Below are 18,508 nucleotides of genomic sequence, written 5' to 3' on the forward strand. Positions count from 1 at the left end.
ATATGGGAGACATCTTGGAACTTGTTGTGAGAGTGTAACCTATACAGTTTCATGACCTCAGCTGGCCCACAAAGCTCAAGCAAACTGCCATATTATAATATCCGAGAGACACCATATCTTTACTCAACAGCTGCATGACGTTGTTCTCACATTGGGGCGGACAAAAGAGGCTGAGTGTGTGGGATTTTGTCCAAGGGACACCATGTAAGACAGGAGGGTCAAATATAAACAGGGCAGAACCGGATTAATTGATGAGGGGATGAGTTTAAGGTATAAGATATGAGGTAGAAATTACTATGAGACATAGTGCTCAGCATTAATGTCAATACTACTGGTTGGTCTGTTGGAGGTCGGAGTTGTGTGGCGAAACTGCTCCTAAACTTCATCTCAGAAAGAGAGATGCTGTGCTGCTGAGTGTTATTCCATATTATTAAGTATCAAGCTTCATCTGCAAATGTCCCCCACAGTGAGCTTAACATCTTCTATATGTATAAATCAGGATTAAGCCACCACTCACGTCCAGGAATTATACTTTTTTATGCTGATGCACAAGCCGCTACCACAACCATCTGCAGTACAATCAATCACTTATACAATGCAATGCAATGTCTGGCAGATATGAATATTTCATTGCGGTGCATTTTCAAGATAAAATCACAATCCCACACCCTCTTTTTCCAATGCAATGGAATTACTAGAGGACATTCTTACTCCGAGACATGGAAACAACAGCCATGTACTGGCGTTACATAAAAATGGTGCTTCCTAGAGATTGGACCTATTCCCAAAGAGATGAAAGGGATAAACACAGGCGTCCGAGATGTCATATTTAATGGCCCTCAATCAAACGGATGGCAGTATCTTAGAATGCAATAAGGAAGCAACATGCACAGTGAGCATGTGAAATCAATTCTCTCAGCTCTTTTTACTCGGATTGTAACAGCAGCATCCAATTACAAAATAAGCACTCAGCCAGTCTTAAAGCTTCAATTAGAACGTGCGCTTTCCTCACAATTTAAACGTCTGACTCCACAGCGAGTGGAGTTTGTGGAGATCCCTGAAGGGCATAACTCATGTTCACCCGCGGAACCCCCGACTTCTCTCCAACCTTCTCCTACTACAATCCCTCACCGGCTTCGCGGCCAGGACTGCTGCCAACTGTGGCCAACGGGTCCCCGGGCCAAGCCAGGAGCGCTGGCGCCGGTTGGGACCAAAAGCGCCATTCAGCGCAAAACCACCCACGAGCACCCGCCAGCTGAATTCATCGGATTTTGTGATCGCTTCATATTCAGCGTTGCCGCTGCGAGGTCGACACGAAGGCAAGCCAGCGATTCCACCCAATGATGTTAGAAGATCATCTCAGAGACGGTCCGGGACAGTTTCCATAAATCACCCAGCAATACGTGCCACCTGCTATCAACTGCATCAAAAGAAACTGCGGCTTGAACCTGAAGCAGAATGTATTCAGGTGTGCAAAAAGCAGACGGGGGCTCTCACCTGAGTAGATGTCAATCGCAAGTTTAATCACAGCTTTGAGAATTTTGATGGTACGTTTTTTTTTAAGTTGTTCCATCAGTGAGTAGCCTACCTCCTGCCCTGGCTTCGCTGAAGGCCTGTCCTCCTCCCCCACCTCCCTCTGAGCGCGGAAGCGACAGACGGAACACTTAGTGAAAGGTCTCTCGTTCACACATTAGAGAACAGCTTCGTGACGGCTCGTCATTTCAGCGGCGATCTTTCTCCAGCAGCTGTTCCGCAAGTTACTGTTGACACAGTGTCTCAGCAGCTGCAGATCAGGGTAGGGTTTCCCAACAACTGGAAAGCACACATCTGAACCTTGTTAGGGTTCATTGTACTATCTTAATGAATGAATTATTTTTTGAAAAAGGGCGGGACAGGGCAATTGCATAAGAAAGCGGGGCGTGACGTTATACAGGCTGGTGGAGTCCGCAGTGTTTTTAAGAGATAGAAGATGGAGGTAGATTGTGTAACGAATTAAGCTCACACAGACTCGCTGCAAGCTAAGAATCTAATTAAACGTGATTTCCATTCACGTTCACATCTTCATTACTGAAATTCAATAGGGTTTTGTTTAGGAAAAAAAGGGATATGTGGAAAATCCTAATAACTGAGATGCCATCTCCGGAGGATGGCTTATGAACCACATCGTTCTAGAAAACACTATCAGTCTACAATTTTAAATACTGCTGTGAAAATACGGCTGTTTGACTAGACAATGAGAAATGGCAAGTTATTATATTTTCCCTGGAAAGACGGTCTTCATGAGACAAAGTAAAATTCACGGCTGCTGATGCGGATTCATTAAAAACAGATACGCTTCTGAGAAAAAAGAAAAAAATATGTGAATGTATATTTTTCATAGTGCTCTCAATTCTTCTTTAATTTACATTTACCATGTAATTACTGGTACAAAACCCCTTTTCAGAAAAGCTAATAACATTTTCACACTGATGGATACGATAGGAAAAAATGGAAGGTTTTGACGACTAATTGAAATTCACCGTGAGCGAAATAATGAAGCGTGTGCAATAAAATTCCAAGAACTATTCATTTGCGAGGTACAATGGTTATAAATTGAATTAGAGGCTACTAATTGAAAACACAAGCCGTGGGGGGCCGGAGTGTTCTAAATGGTCAAAAACAAATTGAAGGCATTGTAAAAGGGGAAGACGTTTTAATTTGGCCATGATGCCTGTGTTTTTTCTTAACGCGTGTACATGCAGGAGCTGCAAAGCTGCAAGGGTTTATGTTCAAGGCCATAGAAAATGGATTTCCTTTCAAGTAAGCTGCATTCTTATGACCCAATCCTTATCTATTTAATTTCCTGAGGGATTCTGGATTAATCATAGCGGTTTAATCCCTTTGCAGTGCATTAGAATCCTCCATCAAACTCTCGCCTGTAATTCAGGATAGTACTTTCTTTCGGAGTAACACAGCCAAAGTAATCCCGGCACACTTTCCGAAGGAAACCTCTGTGAAGGTCACGATGATTGGCCTGCACCTCTCGTTATGGGTGTTTTAAATGCTCTAAATTCCCCAAATGTTTTAGGATTAATCTGTACCAGTAAGGGTAAGTTCTTAATAAGTATACTCTGACTACTTTTTTAATCTTGAACAGAGTGAAATTCTTGTGTTACTAATTGAAAGTCCCATGAGGTTACCTTATTAATAGTGTTTTCTATGGCTTTGTTATCCCTGTTAGATGTATTAGAATGTAAATTTAAAACAGTGCAGCACTGGAACTCCCTTGGAAATCCAGGGATAGATATAAATTAAACAGAGGTCCCCTCCTATTCATTTTACCAGACATATTAATGTGCAACAATGTCAGGGGCAAAAAGAGAAAAGCAATTACTACATATGATTATGTCAAAGCAAGATGCTTCTGATATACTGCACACATTGTTAAAAATAATTCACATTCATGCTGTTTTTATCCCCCCGTACTATTGGAATATGAAAAACAGTTGTTGTCCTCAAGTATCTGCTCCATGCTAGTAAATAGCACACTGGATCTTGTTCGACATCATGTCACACGCAGCTCTGCCTGCATTTTTAAATCGAATGCATATCAATCGCTTACAGTAGCATGTAGCACAAGATGATTGATTTCCAGGTATTTATGCTATAACAAAGCTAAAGCCCCTAAAGCTCAAGTCTATCAAACAGCAATTGTGGTTTGTGGGAAGTCACTCAAAATCCTAATCAGTTTAGTGCATCACTCTGAATGCACCACTGTGACTGTACTAATTGCCAGAGGCCGGGCTGCTGCTGTGGCTGTAAATGTAATGATTTTACTCGTCATTTCAATACGTCTCCCTGCCTGATGTTTATTCAACCAAGACATTTTTTTCCCCACACTGGTTTCAGCTCTCATTCTGAAACAACAATTAATTGCATGCCAATATAAGCAGATGAACAAGAGGATTGGGACGACAGAACGATTTAAATGAACAAAAGGAGGAACCTGTGGTGGGGAGGAGTAGTTCAGACATTTATGCCATTCCTAACACTATAATAAAAATTATTACTTTATACTTTACAAATGCAGAAAAAAATACCGTAAAACCTGAGATGAAGTTTATCACTGTAAGCAGTTGATCATAGCAGTTATCATAACAAAAATGTCTAAATTTTTCTCCTATTCTCCTGCATTTTTCAGTTTACATAAAGTGAAAATTACTCTCTTCTCTAAATCATAATTTAAGTCAGCTGCGGCCTCAGGTAACCAGCAGACCGTGAGAGTTTTATGGCATTAAAGTAAAAAATATAATTATTATAGTTTGAAATTAGTTTCACAAATGTCATTTTTTAAAGACCCCTAAATGAACACTGTACATCTATGACTCAATAATTATGAGCTAATTGTTTTAACAGCATTTGAACAGAAGTGATTCAGTCACATTATAACTGTGATCCCTATTGATGGTTTCCTGTGATCATGCTATATATTTACAAAAACAATCAAGAATGCCATAAAATCTAATGCTCTCTGTAGCAACGATATTGGTTTAGATTAGTTGTAATAAAAAGCTGTATAAATTGTCTGCGTAGCAGCCATAACATAAATCAACCGCATGACGTACAAACACTATTAATCCAAACATTGGATCCAATAAATTCATAGAAATATGCGGACGATTCCTTTCTGAGTAAAACACACGAGTGTGTGTCATCAACTGCGCCAGTTAGTCTTGAACGTCTTGCCCCTGTTCAAGTTTTTCCTTAACTTCATTGATTTAGTGTTTAAGGCTATAATAGGATTTGTTGTGAATTTCTCTTGTGTAGTACGCAAACAACTGGTGCCAAGTATTGATCTGTTGAGGACCTGAAATTAGATTTTAGCTGTTAACAGTGTGTGCCACTGACATGGCCAGCAGAAATAAAAATGGAATGGCCTCTAGAAAACCATGTTTAAATCATTGTTAAGCTCCGTAAACACGACAAATGTGCAGAAGTTCTTTAGGTGCGCAGTTAGAAACAACATCAATGTATATACGTCGCTATTTGAGAAAGTCATGGCGGCTGTTTTAGGTGCTGCCTCCTGTGAAACTCCACTAGTAATAAACACTAAACTAATTTCAGATATGTTTTAGACAGCGCAAAGGAATCACCACTATTCCAAATGTCCCTGCTGAGCCCGAAAGCTGAAACTATTTGAAACTCACAAATAAACGTTTGAAACTGTGCCTTCCAAGAAGAGAGGTTTTCCAGAAACAAGTCATACTACGTATCTTAATCCCACAGCTGCATCATGTTGAATGGGACACTGACCCCCAGAAGCCATGTGGTCGTATCAGACATACAGTACCAGCACCTGCTCATTCCTAACAATCCCAGTCGTAGCGGCATGCATACTCCCTTCGTTCGTGTTTAACCTTGCACAGACAGCTAAAAGGGGGATCTCGTACTCACGTACGATGTGATTTGTCAAGAGAAAAATACCGCTCTTTGTTTGGGTATTCAGTGGATAATTCATGTTCTTTTCTCGCTCTCCAACCAACACCGGCAATTTTCAGTGACTGGGCATTTACCGCTCGTCCCTTTAAGCTGTCTTGTAAAAATCATACTGTTTTTCTTGCGATTGTACAAATGTAACGATTTCCGAGAGAAAATGAATCTATACTTTGATGTGTGAACACGACCCCTTGTCAGACACTACAGCATAGACGAGAGAGGGAGAAGGAGGGCGAGAGAGAGAGAGAATTATTTCCTGAAAAAGTATAATATTTGGCCTATAGGGACATGCCCTCATTCCTCACATTTGGACCTTGGCCACAGAGAAAACCCACAGTAGCAATTGGAATTATCACTTTAGAACCAAAGTATGGTACGATTTAAAACATGGGACAAAACACTCTATAGTTCAGTGAATGTTTCTGTATTACAGTGAACCCTGGATGTTAAATTTGCTGTCCGCCTTCTTAAGTGTAGACTGGAGGAAAAATATTGCACATAAAACGTTCCCTTAACCCCAGCATGTTCCCTATTGATTAAATGCAGAGAATAAATAAGTGCGTGTATCAATATCGTAAAGTATGTTTCTCCATACCTTGTCTCCTTTCTCTCCTTTTATTCCTGGCACTCCAGCTACACCTGGAACACCAGCATCCCCCTGTGCACAAATTATACATTAGTAGGGTTTAAAGATGACTTACTTAGAACTTGTGGCCATTGCTGCTCACATTACTCACATACCACCTATAATAATCTGACGTAAATATTTACTAGAATGCTCTGCCATTATCACAAATTAATAGCGGTCTGCAGATTTACCATCTTCAAACAGTTTGGGATCATTGCTTGTACATGCATCATGGCTTTACTGTCTGTTTTCCTTTGGAATACAACATCAGCGTTAATCAGCGCTGGTTCAGTTACAATAGACATTACACTCAATTGGAGACCCTTGTTGGGGCGGAATTTATTGTACCTTTTCAGCTGTACAGTGACACCTGTCAATAGACTGTGAAGTGGGGAGGGACAGCGTCTCGGGGAGCCGGGCTGTAACCAGGGGAGGGGAAGTCCCATTAAAGGTCTTCTCGGCTTCACACTGAATCAATACAGAGATTTCACCATTTAGCCACCTTCCTTTGTGTCACGTTAGCAACATGGCTACAGAATCCCGGATTCCTCGTAACACGGCGCCGTTAACCCGGAGTCACCTCGGTATTTGCTGTGAAATATTTATGTCATGTCAAAAATAAAATGCATACTGTGCTGGGAAACCTGGGTAGTACTAAGAGGAGCAGCAGTGATATGATCCCCTCAAGGTTGTGACGATTCCCTCCCAGTAATTTCACACCGACATGACAGCATGCTTATGGAGACGTGTAATGGTAAGGGTTCAAAGGTCATCTCTCCATTTGGAATCACTGTAACATTAGTTCGAATTGATTCCAGTGATGGAAGATCTCTGCTATTGAGTTTCCATCTGGGGACGTGTGTCCTCGGACTATTGATGTACGATTTTCTGTCTCAGAATTTGGAGGATCTTCTAAATGCTCTCGTTGTGAAATGTATTGTATATGGTAAATGTTGTCACAAGCTATGAATGATAAAAGGCAGTTATGTGAAGAATCATAGCGTTTTACCTTTGGCCCCAGTAGCTCACAGCAATTTTCCATTTCAGCCATATAAGGGTCACAGTAGATCAATATTTTTCTCAGTTCAATCTGTGGGAAACAGCTCTCATTAAGAAACATTACAGCATCGTCCATCAGTATCATCATCATCCCATCGTGCTCCTGTTTTTACATACAAAATATCAGCTCTTCACTTGTTAAGAGCGTAGAAGCTGTTAAATTGCCAACCGTTCCTTTGCTAACAAAACACTTCAAAAACGTATACACTGTATTTATATCAAAAAGGCTTCAGCTTCTGCATGAAGTGCAGCTGCTCCGGAGCACAGCAGGAACCCTACCGTGTTTTTTGCAGATGCATTGACTTACAGCTTTACTAATCACATGTACTAAGAATTCAGCTGTTAAAGGCACTTAAGCCAAGTTCTGCTCTGAGGCACGAGCTGACCAAAACTCTTTTTACCCTTTGGGGCAGAATGAGCATTCCCAACATATACGGCACAATAGAGGATTCACAGAGATTTAAAATAAGCGCCATGAGGCGTGTTTTACATGCGTTTTACTACTTCAAAAACACATTATTGATGGAGATGAGTTGCAGACTGACTACATCAAATAACAGTGTAGGTTTAGCAAAAGACTGAAAGGAAGACAGACAGAGACAGATAAATATTTTGCATGGGACGTACATCGACAGATCGTCCATCCTCGAGTCGCGTGGTGATGAGAGTGAGAGTGCGCCCACTGGGGTCAACGCTGTCCTTCTCACCCGTTAGTCTCCTTTCTATCAGTTTGCAGTCCATGTAAATGGAGACGATGTTGCTCTGCACTGAAAGGCCCAGCTTGTGCCACTGCCGATCGAAGAGGGCATGTAGGTCGCGGCTCTTAAACGTGTAGCGGAGAATGTTCTGTAGTCCCCGGAAAGAAAACTCCACTACTTTCTTGTCCCCATCAACAACAACAGATACCTGATGAGCAGAGAAACAAACATCCATCTCATGATATTCTATTGTATTTGTACATATTGAATCTGATATGTGAAATTAAACGTAAACATAGTGGGGCCCACCTGACTGTCCCCCGACTCGTTGAATACCTGCCAAAGATACCAACGATCTTTTTTTGTAGTTCTTCTGACCCGGAAGATGGTAACAAGGGAGTATTCACTTGAAATCCCATTTGGGAATATCGCTCTAAAGAAGACATAATAAAACAGTCAGATTATCCCAAGATTTCCATATTAAATCATTGTGAAAACAATTTTATGAAATGAAAGATGACAGTGTCAGGTTTCATTTGTCACAACAATGTATGTTCCCTCGTTTAGAGCTTTCAGTGGCTGAACAATGAACCGGCCAATCAACCTCAATGATCAATAAAACATTTAAATATCTTCCTGCTGCTGAATCACGCACATAAATAAACCTGACAAACTAGATTTAGCCTGATGAACTGTGTACTGACTTCCCTGTCTTTCAGATAATGAAAACATATAGAAATTGATTGAAACTCTCAGAAGGCAATCTTTTACCTCACTGAGATGTGCTACAGTTATGGCTGCCTGGTGCAGAGCCATTATAGGTTTATGTGTATGACCTCGGCTGCTCTGTAAAGTCAAATAACGATCCTGTGTTCACAGCTGAAAATATGTTCCAGCGGAAGCAAACTATGAGGACAAAATAGGAAATATATAGTGAGAGTATTTATCATTTCCAATCACACTTCCAAATGAATGTATTCGGTTTCTCGTCTCCCAACCTGCACCCTTGCTAATAAGATAAATGCATAAATTAAATACTAAAAACATTGTACCCTTCAAAATGCAATGGCTCCTGCTCTAACTCTGAACTCAGCTTAACACTGAAAACTGGAAGAGCATAAACATAATGAATCATGATCAGCAAAAATAATAATAATTCAATGATAAGGTCATTGAGAAGGCAGAGCACAGCCTGGGGGAGCGAGAGAGAGAGAGTTTCTTTAGACAGGTTGGAAATTAGTTTTCACTCCAATATATCATCTGCTATTCTCTCAGAGCTTCGTACCTTCTTCTATTGTGTCTCTTGAGTTCTTTGAGATTTTGGTGGAAACGGTACATGACTAAAATGATAAATACACCAAGTTAAGCTCCCGAAAAATGCCTCTTTGAGAGGCCAAGGGCTGGGAAGGTTATTTGTTGCCCAAGGGCTGCAGGACTATTTTAGCCGCAAATCAATATGAAAAGTGGCAGGGTAATTTATAAAAAAAACTAGGATTTATTAAATACATTTAACACAAAATATTTCCACGCTGCATGTAGACTTAACTACTTTCAGCAAATGTGTTTCACCACATCGTGATTAAAAGGCGCAGGAACAAACAAAAAAAGAAAAATGTAAATAAAAACCCCAACAGCCTTTGCACAACACTGCAACTTAGGGAACAATACTTTTAAGCAGGTTTAATATACATTTAGAAGCACTGTGAAGCACATTACTGGGCTGTATTTTGGAGTTCACTCCCTTCTTTACAAAGTCCCTCATGAAGTCTACTCTTATTTCATAACATTTCTGTCTACAGTGTGGCACACTTGATCTTTAAGGGCCCAGAAGGTTAAAGTTCTTGATCATTTGTGGCTAAATGGCTGTAGGTTGGTTTTAAACGCAGACTCTTTGAAGTAAATGCATGTTCATGGACTGATCTCTGGTGGGGATTAGTCCGCCTACAGTGGGAGTCTGACCATCTGGTGTCCTGGTGCAGCCAGAACAACCTGGAGCTCAACGCTCTAAAGACAGTGGAGATGGTTGTGGATTTCCGGCGGAACAGAACCCCACCCTCCCCCATCACCCTGTGTGACTCCCCCGTCACTATTGTGGATTCCTTCCGTTTCCTGGGCTCCATCATCACCCAGGACCTCAAGTGGGAGCTGAACATCAGCTATCACCATCACCAAGAAGGCTCAGCAGAGGTTGTTCTTCCTGAGGCAGCTGAAGAAATTCAACCTGCCAAAGACGATGATGGTCCACTTCTACACGGCCATCATCGAGTCCATCATCTGCTCCTCCATCACCGTCTGGTACGCTGCAGCCACAGCCAAGGACAAGGGCAGGCTGCAGCGTGTCATCCGCTCTGCAGAGAGGGTGATCGGCTGCAATCTGCCGTCCCTGCAGGACTTGTTCGCTTCCAGGTCTCAGAAGCGAGCTAGAAAGATCGTGGCCGACCCCTCCCACCCCGAACAAAAACTGTTTGTGCCCCTTCCATCTGGCAGGAGGCTGAGGTCCATCAGGACTAAGACCTGCCGCCACACGAACAGTTTCTTCCCGTCGGCAGTCGGGCTCATCAACAGAGCCCGGTCCCCCGGTGACTGACTCTGACATTCCACCGGTCCCTCCCCTGCACACTGCACATGTCACTTTAACTGTCATTGATCACTTTGTCGTCACTCGTCACTTTGTCACTTGTTCGCTAGTGCACTTTATGCTTAATATTTTTTTACTTTTTTAATATTTTAAATTTTTAACTTTAACTTTATTCCCTTGTTTCATACTTTATGCTTTTGCCAAGCCTGTATTTTTGTATTATTATTCATAAAACTGCAACAGCTTCCTGTATTCAAGAACAATGTGTTGTTCCAATGTAAGTCATGTGACCTCTGCATGCTGTCAGACATGGTTGAATTCTACGATGTAAAGTAGTCTTGCCTGGTTATAAAGCCAAATCATTGAAAGATCCACAGTGGTAAGGAGCAGAAAAAAAAAAATCTTAAGTGAGGCCTCTTTTATGCAACAGTTATTTTTTGCAGAAATAATCTGCAAATATTTCATATACATAGCAATAATCAAAAAAAGTAAAAAAAAAATATTTCAGTGCTTCCATTCAAGTTCCAATCACAACTAATTCCATTTTTCATGAAGAACCACTATGTGTTTTCTGGAAACAATCATCCGTCTTGGACATGGTCCTGGACCATGCATATTGCTTGGCAGGCACGACTCCTTGTATAATCAAAGACAATGATATGACAGAATGTCACAGCAACACTACCGGCCTGGTAGTCTCCCGGAAGCGGCTTCAGTGTCCTGGCTTGTCAGAAATCCTGTTATGGGGGATTCCTTAAATGAGTGGGGAGGAGTCAGATTGCCGTGGCAATCAAGCCCTCAATGTTGTGACTAGTCGGCTCACATCTGTATCACCGACAACATCATTCCTGCCAGAAAGGACTACAACTTCCTCTCAGCATGACTCGCCTTTTCTGTTAAATTTTGGATGTGCAATGTTTGCCAGCATGAGAGAGGGCCGCTTTGTAAATAAATGCAAAGTGCGCCTCTGAAGAAGGATGTCTTGTAAGCAAAGAGACGTTATACGACTGACTGAGTGTGCATGTGCGTCGCTGAAGTTTGTGCGAGTGCTGCGTAATCGTCATTCCAGTGTAAACAAGTGTTCCTCTAGACACAGTGGAGAGATACCATTGTGATAGCAACAAGCCACCAATAACAAACTTTCAAAAATGTGTGATCTGCCACCGTGACTGTGTGACGGAAAATGAAGTCATTTATTTCCTACAATCAACATTGCTTTCGATTTTCTCAAGATGCGCAATTGTTCGTTGGTAGAGAATCACATGACACAACAAGACTGCCGCTGTGACTATGAAACAAGTTGTCACGGCGGGTGCTTTAGTTTTTTATCACCAGGCCAACGCATTTCTTTTAAGATCGGCTATTTTCCTTCCATCAAATGCCCTCACTCTTTCCCACCAGTCACCCGAATTACCCCCCACAGTATTTACACCAGCCATTTCCATCAAATTATCAATGTTGGTTGATGCCTTTGCTTTCCAGTCTATTGGATCTGATCTCTTTCTTTGGCCTCTTACCAGCCAGGTTCTTGCTAACCTGTAAATTCTTGGCCACTTTTGTTCGTATTTGCTGCTTTTGCAAGTAAGTCATCAAAAATATTCCATATTTGCGAGAAAAAAGAGCTAATGCTATACACGTCAGATAACACTCTAAATATCAAAGGACAATGTGGATCCATGATGAATACTAATTTATTGTAAGGTAATTTCACCTCTATGTGCATGCATGTCCAGTGAAGCCCAATAAGGTGATTTTGTTCTCCCCTGTATTTGAGTTCTATTCCCCTGCTTTGTACTACATCAGACATATTAAAGTGTGCATGCGGATTTGACAGTAAATATAAGTTCCCGCAAGGTGTGAGGCTGTGCACTAGAAAAGGTCATCTGCGGCAATGCAAATGGTTACAAATCATATTTCTGACAGAAAATCAAAAATACAGACTTGCACGGTTTTCTAGAAAAAATCTAGACGCTGTTATGAATTAAAAGAAGAGTGCTTCAGCTGGAACAGAATCGATTGCAGTAAACTCATTTGATTAATTAGCTGACACAAGAGTCATAAACCACCGAGGCCACAGATTGATAAACAAACACAAACCCTCGTGATTGATTGACGCACATGATATCAGCCACAGTGGCTCCTTTGTGCCTTAAACTCACTCCATTATTTATGGTATCTTTGGATTCTACACATAGTGTGAAAATAGTTTACTGTATTCTGTTGAAGATTTTACATATTCATAGTTTTTTGATACGGGTTAGAATTCCAGTACCAATGAGCCACATTAATTCAAATGAAGTTCTTTTTTCTGCGGGTGGAGTTCATACTGACATTGTCACCATCTTTACGATTACAAGAGGACAAACATGCAGCAGAATTAACACGATTCACAAATTTGTCTAAAGAGTGTGTATCCTTCCTGTGGAATATTTTGCAAAACACTATAATGTTAGTGCTGAAACTGTAATGCAATGTGGTTGCTTGCTACCTCCCTGCAAAAAACAATGTAAAGAAAAAGAAAAATCACCCATTCATCTTCTCTTTCTGAACAGCTGGAGAAACAAAATTTAAATATTATTCAGCCAGAAAGCCACTGCAGCAAAGTCCTCTAATACTGTGAGGGCCACTTTTGACTACATGTTGCTTTTTGCGAGGCAATTTCTCACTGCAAACAAATGTTCCTTTGCGTGTGTCAGCTCTGATCTATGCGCCATAATGTGTGTGGTGACATGCGCGGGCAGAACATTAGCAAGATCTAGAGAGTCGGCCATCTATCGCTGCATATCTTGCAAATAAAGAGAGCAATGTTTTTGTGGCTGCGGCGGCGGGGGGGCAGAGGGGCCTCCTGCTTCGTGCAATTGCCCTTGCTTTCCTGCCTCAGCTGACATGCAGTATCGTCTGTCAAAGTACTTAGATAATTGGATATGAGAGGGATCGCAGTCGCGCCACTATAACCAATGACGCTGTCAGCAGAGTCATTGAGAAGCAGAATCTTCTTGCACTGTGGGCGCGCACTGAGGGAAGGACTGAGGTAAATGTATTTTCGGCTGGCTGACTGAACAGGGGAGCAGATCAAAAATCACCTGGCCCTATGATTCTTTCACGCAGACGGAGGAAAAATGTTACGTAAAAATACTAAGAATATCCTCCCCCGTCCGTCCCTGAAGAATGACACCGATGTGTGTTTCATTCTTACTTATGGACACAAAACAATGAAATCCATTTTTTGAAATCTGGATATTTAATGAAGCCATATTTGGCCACTCATACAGGTGCATGCTGTATGTGCTACTGGTCTTTCTTGATACAACTGGTTGCACTAAATATGAGAGCTTAACATTAAAATCCCCACTATGTCGTCATTTTTGCACCGAGGTTGAAATCACCAAGTTGTCCCAACATTTGAAAAGGGGAATAAATGTTTTCAGTAAACGGCGCCTCACTTTGTAATATTTAGAGTTCATTTAATATCCCCAGTTTCTAATACCTGCACCAACATCTTTTTTCACTGCTTTATTTCCCACTTTTTGTCTTTGGGAGATTTCTAGAAAGAACACAATTTGTATTAATTCTGTTGAAATGATTTCCCTGTCTAACAGCTTACCTCGCAGCTTGCCCTTATTAGCCAAGGCAAATGGAGCTATGGCTGTGAGCGGGCTCCCTCTGGCTTGGCTCAGGTGAGCCCTTTCATGAAAACCACACTGTTTTATTTCTCAATATCACCGGATCCACAGGAATTCAAGCTTAAACCTGCATCGTGCTCTGCGTAGCATCATGCAGCTTTGTATGCAATAAATCCATTTACAGAACCTGTACACAAGGGAGCAAAACAGTAGTTCCCTCTGGGTGTTAATCCAGAAGAAGACTGCGCTTTAACGCCACATATGAGTGAATGCATCTTAAAAGTGCTCTTGTTCCATTGCGAGGTAATGATGCGGTCATGACGGTAGGAATGAAGCAGCATACATTTAGATTATTAGAGATTATTTACTGGGCTATGGTTGACATGGAGACTGTCTGTCTGAGTTTATCCACCAATGTTATTGGCAACCAGAGTCCAACGTCTGAACCCAAGTGAAACAGAACACACGCTACTCACTCTGTCGGCTTGATGAGTGAGCCGCTTCCTAAACGAAATGACGGCAGGTCCTCTGTGATTGTTCCCTTTCGCAGAAGAAACTTTTCGGTGAGATCAAATCCTGGTGAAACAGGTGAACAAGTGTGTCACTGGAATCGGAACAAGCTGATGTTATTCACAAAGCCATTGAGTCCATTCAGAACATACCTGTGATGTCCAGGGGACGATCCAACACATCAGAAAACATGTGGTCCTCTACACTCAGAGGGGGACAAGAGCCATCTAGAGGGAAACCACCAAGAAGTTGGTTGTGCGTTCATTTATAACTCGGAACAGTTTGGAGTATTACGGAAGAGAAGGTGATCAATTGCATCAAGAATTCATTTCCACAGTGCATTTCCTGTCCAGTTCTTCAGCAGAAATAGATCAGAGCAGAAAATCTATTTGATATTTTTCCTCCCATCAATCTTGAAACTTTAGTAAAAACTAATAAAATAACAAACTGACACGAGATACTGATTGATGATATTTTTACAAGTCTAACATTTCACTCTTTGTCTGTTCGAACAACTAAAAGCGGATTCCTCAAACGATGCCATTCAAATTCAGGGTGGATTTTGATTCATTCAAAATAACAACCATGACTATTTATCGACATGATAAAGCCAACAGAAAACCCCTTCAATCATGAAATACTAATACTCCAGTGCATCCGCCTTGTGCTCACATATCCATTTGTCACCTCGGCATTATTGAAAGATCCCTCCTTTCATGGATGCAATAACAAGAGTCTGCTCGATGTTGCTACAAGGACATTTAAGAGAATGACGTTAACGGATACCTTTTAAAATGCCACTCTACTGTTGAAAGACAGAAGTTGCCAGACCGCGAGCGCACATACCTGTTCGTTCACTCACTACCATTCCAAGAGTGCAGGGAGCGAAATGTACCATCCAAAGGAAAGACGTCCATCTTAACAGGCCATCCATGGCTCGGCCGCTTGAAAGCAGTCCCACTTGAAGACCTGCATGCAGAAAGAACAGTTATTATTTCACAATGCTATTGCATTAAATAATTAATAATTGGTCCAACTGGGTAGCACTAAATGTTTTTTCTGATGCAGGTGACACCAGAGGGAGAGCTGATATAGAGAACAAAACAGCAATGAAGCTCGACGGATTTTAATGACAAACTCGCTACTCTGCTGGGTGGAACCGAAACATTGACTCTCCCAGGCAGGCAAAGTAAGATGGATAAAACTCAAAAACAGATTTCCCTACAGTCTACATCATTTTTCACAATGTTCTGGTAATAAACCTCAAATCTGTGCTTTTCCTTTTTAGAAAACATCCACTAAATGAAATTATATAGAATTTATTTTATTGTGGAATCTATTTTATAATGTAAATCCTATTTAATTCTCTTAACACTCGACTCATGCCAACGTGTTTGTCCTTAAAGCCTCTTTGTTTGTCTTTCGTAATCTCCAGAATGCTATTCTGAGTCCTTCATTCATTATTTCCCATGAACATCTGTCTCGCAGTGACGAATGGAGATGCCTATACTTCTGCTAAATCATAATACACCGAGCAATGTTTGTGTTACGGTTTGGGTTTCTCAACTAGTGAGCCAAGCTGCCACTTGTTCTCCACAGACGGTTTGTGTTTTATTAGGTCAGTGTGTCATCCCCGCAGATTAGATGTGGAACTGTGCACAGATTTCACCATGTCAGATGTTGATCTGCAGTGCATGTTCAAAGATACAAGATTACTTTTACATTTGAATTCATCTACTGTATATTCCAAATTTCATTTTCAATATCTGTCGCAGTGACCGTAGGATGTGCTCAGAACATGATTATTTGCCATTTATCCATTCTTCAGTCTACTTTTAGTCTTTGTTCTTGGTTTGCTTTGATCTGTAAACTGTCAGCAGTGTCTTGTTCAAGGACGTCGCATGTAGGGAACAAACCTGTCAACCTCCAGTTAGTGCTGTCGTTCTCTTGGGCTGTTTGACAAAGAAGGGGCTATTTCTTTACGGCGACCTGGACGGTAAAAATGTGTTCCAAAGTCAAGTTAATCCATTTCATCCTGACTAACCCTATTTTGACTAACTTCTAGATAGCTTTAACAGCAAACAGGTGGACTGCAAAGGACTGATGAGAGCTAAATATTAAAAAAAACAAAATCAATTCTATCCAGGACTTACAAACGAAAGAAGTAATGCAAAAAAAAGCCCACAAACAGATTTTACACACATGCTTATAAAAATGTGTTGATTTTTTTTACATCTGTTTGTTAAACGTACATTGGTTTAAAATTGGCTAACTGACAACTTTTAGTACCTGGAATTTAGCTGCCTGTAGTGTAATCCTTTCACAAAGACGATAATCCCTCTTTACAGGTCCTCATTCATCTAGTCCCACCGGGGGAACAGCGAGTGAAGACAGAGCCGAGCACTGAACTTGACCCCAGCGCACCGGAATAGAGCTTCGACACATTAAGGGAATTTATGTGCACGGTGTGACCAACATTATCTTCCACGATACCCACTCTCACCGCCTTAACGGCCTACTGTCTTTATCCAAACGCATCGTGCCAGTGACTCATTCCCATTCATCCTGCGAGGCACTTGAGCCTTCTCCCCAACGGATCATAAAGTTTTGCATGCAGGCCAACGGTATCATGGCACCAGGAGATGAAGTGACCAGTGCCACTTACAACTGCAACCATGCATGGGCTGCAGACAAGCAGCACTACGGGGCTATCACCTTCCTTGTCTGTGTGAAGGTGTAATGTTGTTCTGTTCGTCTCAGCCAAAGGCATGCAGCACAGGCACAGGCTCCAAAGCCTGGATATGAAAACACGGATGTTTAGCTGGATTCTGTCTGATGCATCATCTGCATGTATTTCAATCCTCAGCTGATAATTAGTTTATTCTCGCAGGCAACCACAACACAAAAACTCGGGACAAGTTTTTTTGTTTTTTTTTCTCCCCCGTGTCGTCTCTCCGTCACTCCATCAGCCACTTTCGGTCCATCGCGCAACAACTTCACCAACAACATCTAAAGAAGCGTGTTTCTCTGCGCGACCGCTGATTGGCTGGTTGTGTTTTTGGTTTTGTTAATAGTAGCAGAATGTGGCGCGCGTGTGTATATATTCTATCAGTGTCCGTACGGCGACGCGCGCGCCGCTGCAGAGCGATGCGAAACCAGGGATGAAAAACCTGTCCGCGTCCCGGACAGCAGACAACTTATGGAGATCCGACCATGCCGGGTGGGGGGAGGTGGGGGGGGAGGATAAAAACGCGACAAAACATCCGAGAGTCCGTGCTAAATTAACACGATATTAACAGCTTAAAAATATGTATTTTGGATGTTGGTCCGTAACTACTTACAGTTGGTGAGAAAGTTTTCCTCTAAGGCAGAAACAAAGAAAAAGCAGCGAAACAAGTGTAATCCATGTGTGATTGCGGTCAGTGTGATTCCGGATTCCAGGACATGGAAATAAAAGTCACAGTGCGATTGCCCGCTGGATAGCAAGTCCTTATTAGTTGCACCGAGTGGCCCTCCCACTCCGTCATTATTACTGAAATGCTCTGTCAAGAGACTTCAACCCACGAGAGGAACACACGCTGAAAGCTTTCTTATTAGGGGACATAAATGCCCCGCGGGGATCCAGACGACTCTTGTTTATGACAGCCAGGTGCGGGAATTAAAAAATGCCCACCGATGATCGTCTTTTTGTTAAATCTTCTGTATAGAAGGGCGAATGCAAATGGATTTTTATAAAATTCTTATTCAACTTTCCCGTCATTAGTATTAAGTCAACCATTAAAAAAAAATAGCGGAACAATAAAAAAGGGTCTTAATATATAATCCATCTTGCTGTGGGAAACAAATTGCGCCTGTCTGTTAACCCCGTACAGTCTGACCCCCCCCCCCCCCCCCCACACACACACACACACACACAACGAATGCCACATGTATAAAC

The 18,508-nt window shown here is 41.7% G+C and overlaps 1 protein-coding gene across 10 annotated transcripts in view; it reads right to left on the reverse strand.

The window, feature by feature from the left end:
* Window positions 1–18,049, reverse strand: part of LOC120820757 (uncharacterized) — an 82,269-nt gene extending 64,220 nt beyond the window's left edge. For 7 of the 10 annotated variants that reach the window (XM_078104200.1, XM_040178885.2, XM_040178882.2 and 4 more), the window contains exons 1-9: window positions 17,913–18,034; window positions 15,418–15,540; window positions 14,724–14,798; window positions 14,538–14,637; window positions 8,170–8,293; window positions 7,790–8,068; window positions 7,113–7,193; window positions 6,452–6,571; window positions 6,071–6,133 (exon numbers count right to left, since the gene is read on the reverse strand). In XM_078104200.1, the coding sequence (XP_077960326.1) occupies window positions 6,071–6,133; window positions 6,452–6,571; window positions 7,113–7,193; window positions 7,790–8,068; window positions 8,170–8,293; window positions 14,538–14,637; window positions 14,724–14,798; window positions 15,418–15,505 (930 nt within the window). In that variant the 5' untranslated portion in view covers window positions 15,506–15,540; window positions 17,913–18,034. Of the gene's footprint in view, window positions 1–6,070; window positions 6,134–6,451; window positions 6,572–7,112; window positions 7,194–7,789; window positions 8,069–8,169; window positions 8,294–14,537; window positions 14,638–14,723; window positions 14,799–15,417; window positions 15,541–16,487; window positions 16,561–16,860; window positions 16,993–17,912 lie in introns of those variants that run through there. The other 3 variants (XM_078104196.1, XM_078104195.1, XM_078104197.1) reach the window with 3 other exon arrangements.
* Window positions 18,050–18,508: the final 459 nt, after the last annotated feature.

Source organism: Gasterosteus aculeatus, chromosome 6, assembly GCF_964276395.1.
Source record: "Gasterosteus aculeatus chromosome 6, fGasAcu3.hap1.1, whole genome shotgun sequence".
NCBI lineage: Eukaryota > Metazoa > Chordata > Actinopteri > Perciformes > Gasterosteidae > Gasterosteus > Gasterosteus aculeatus.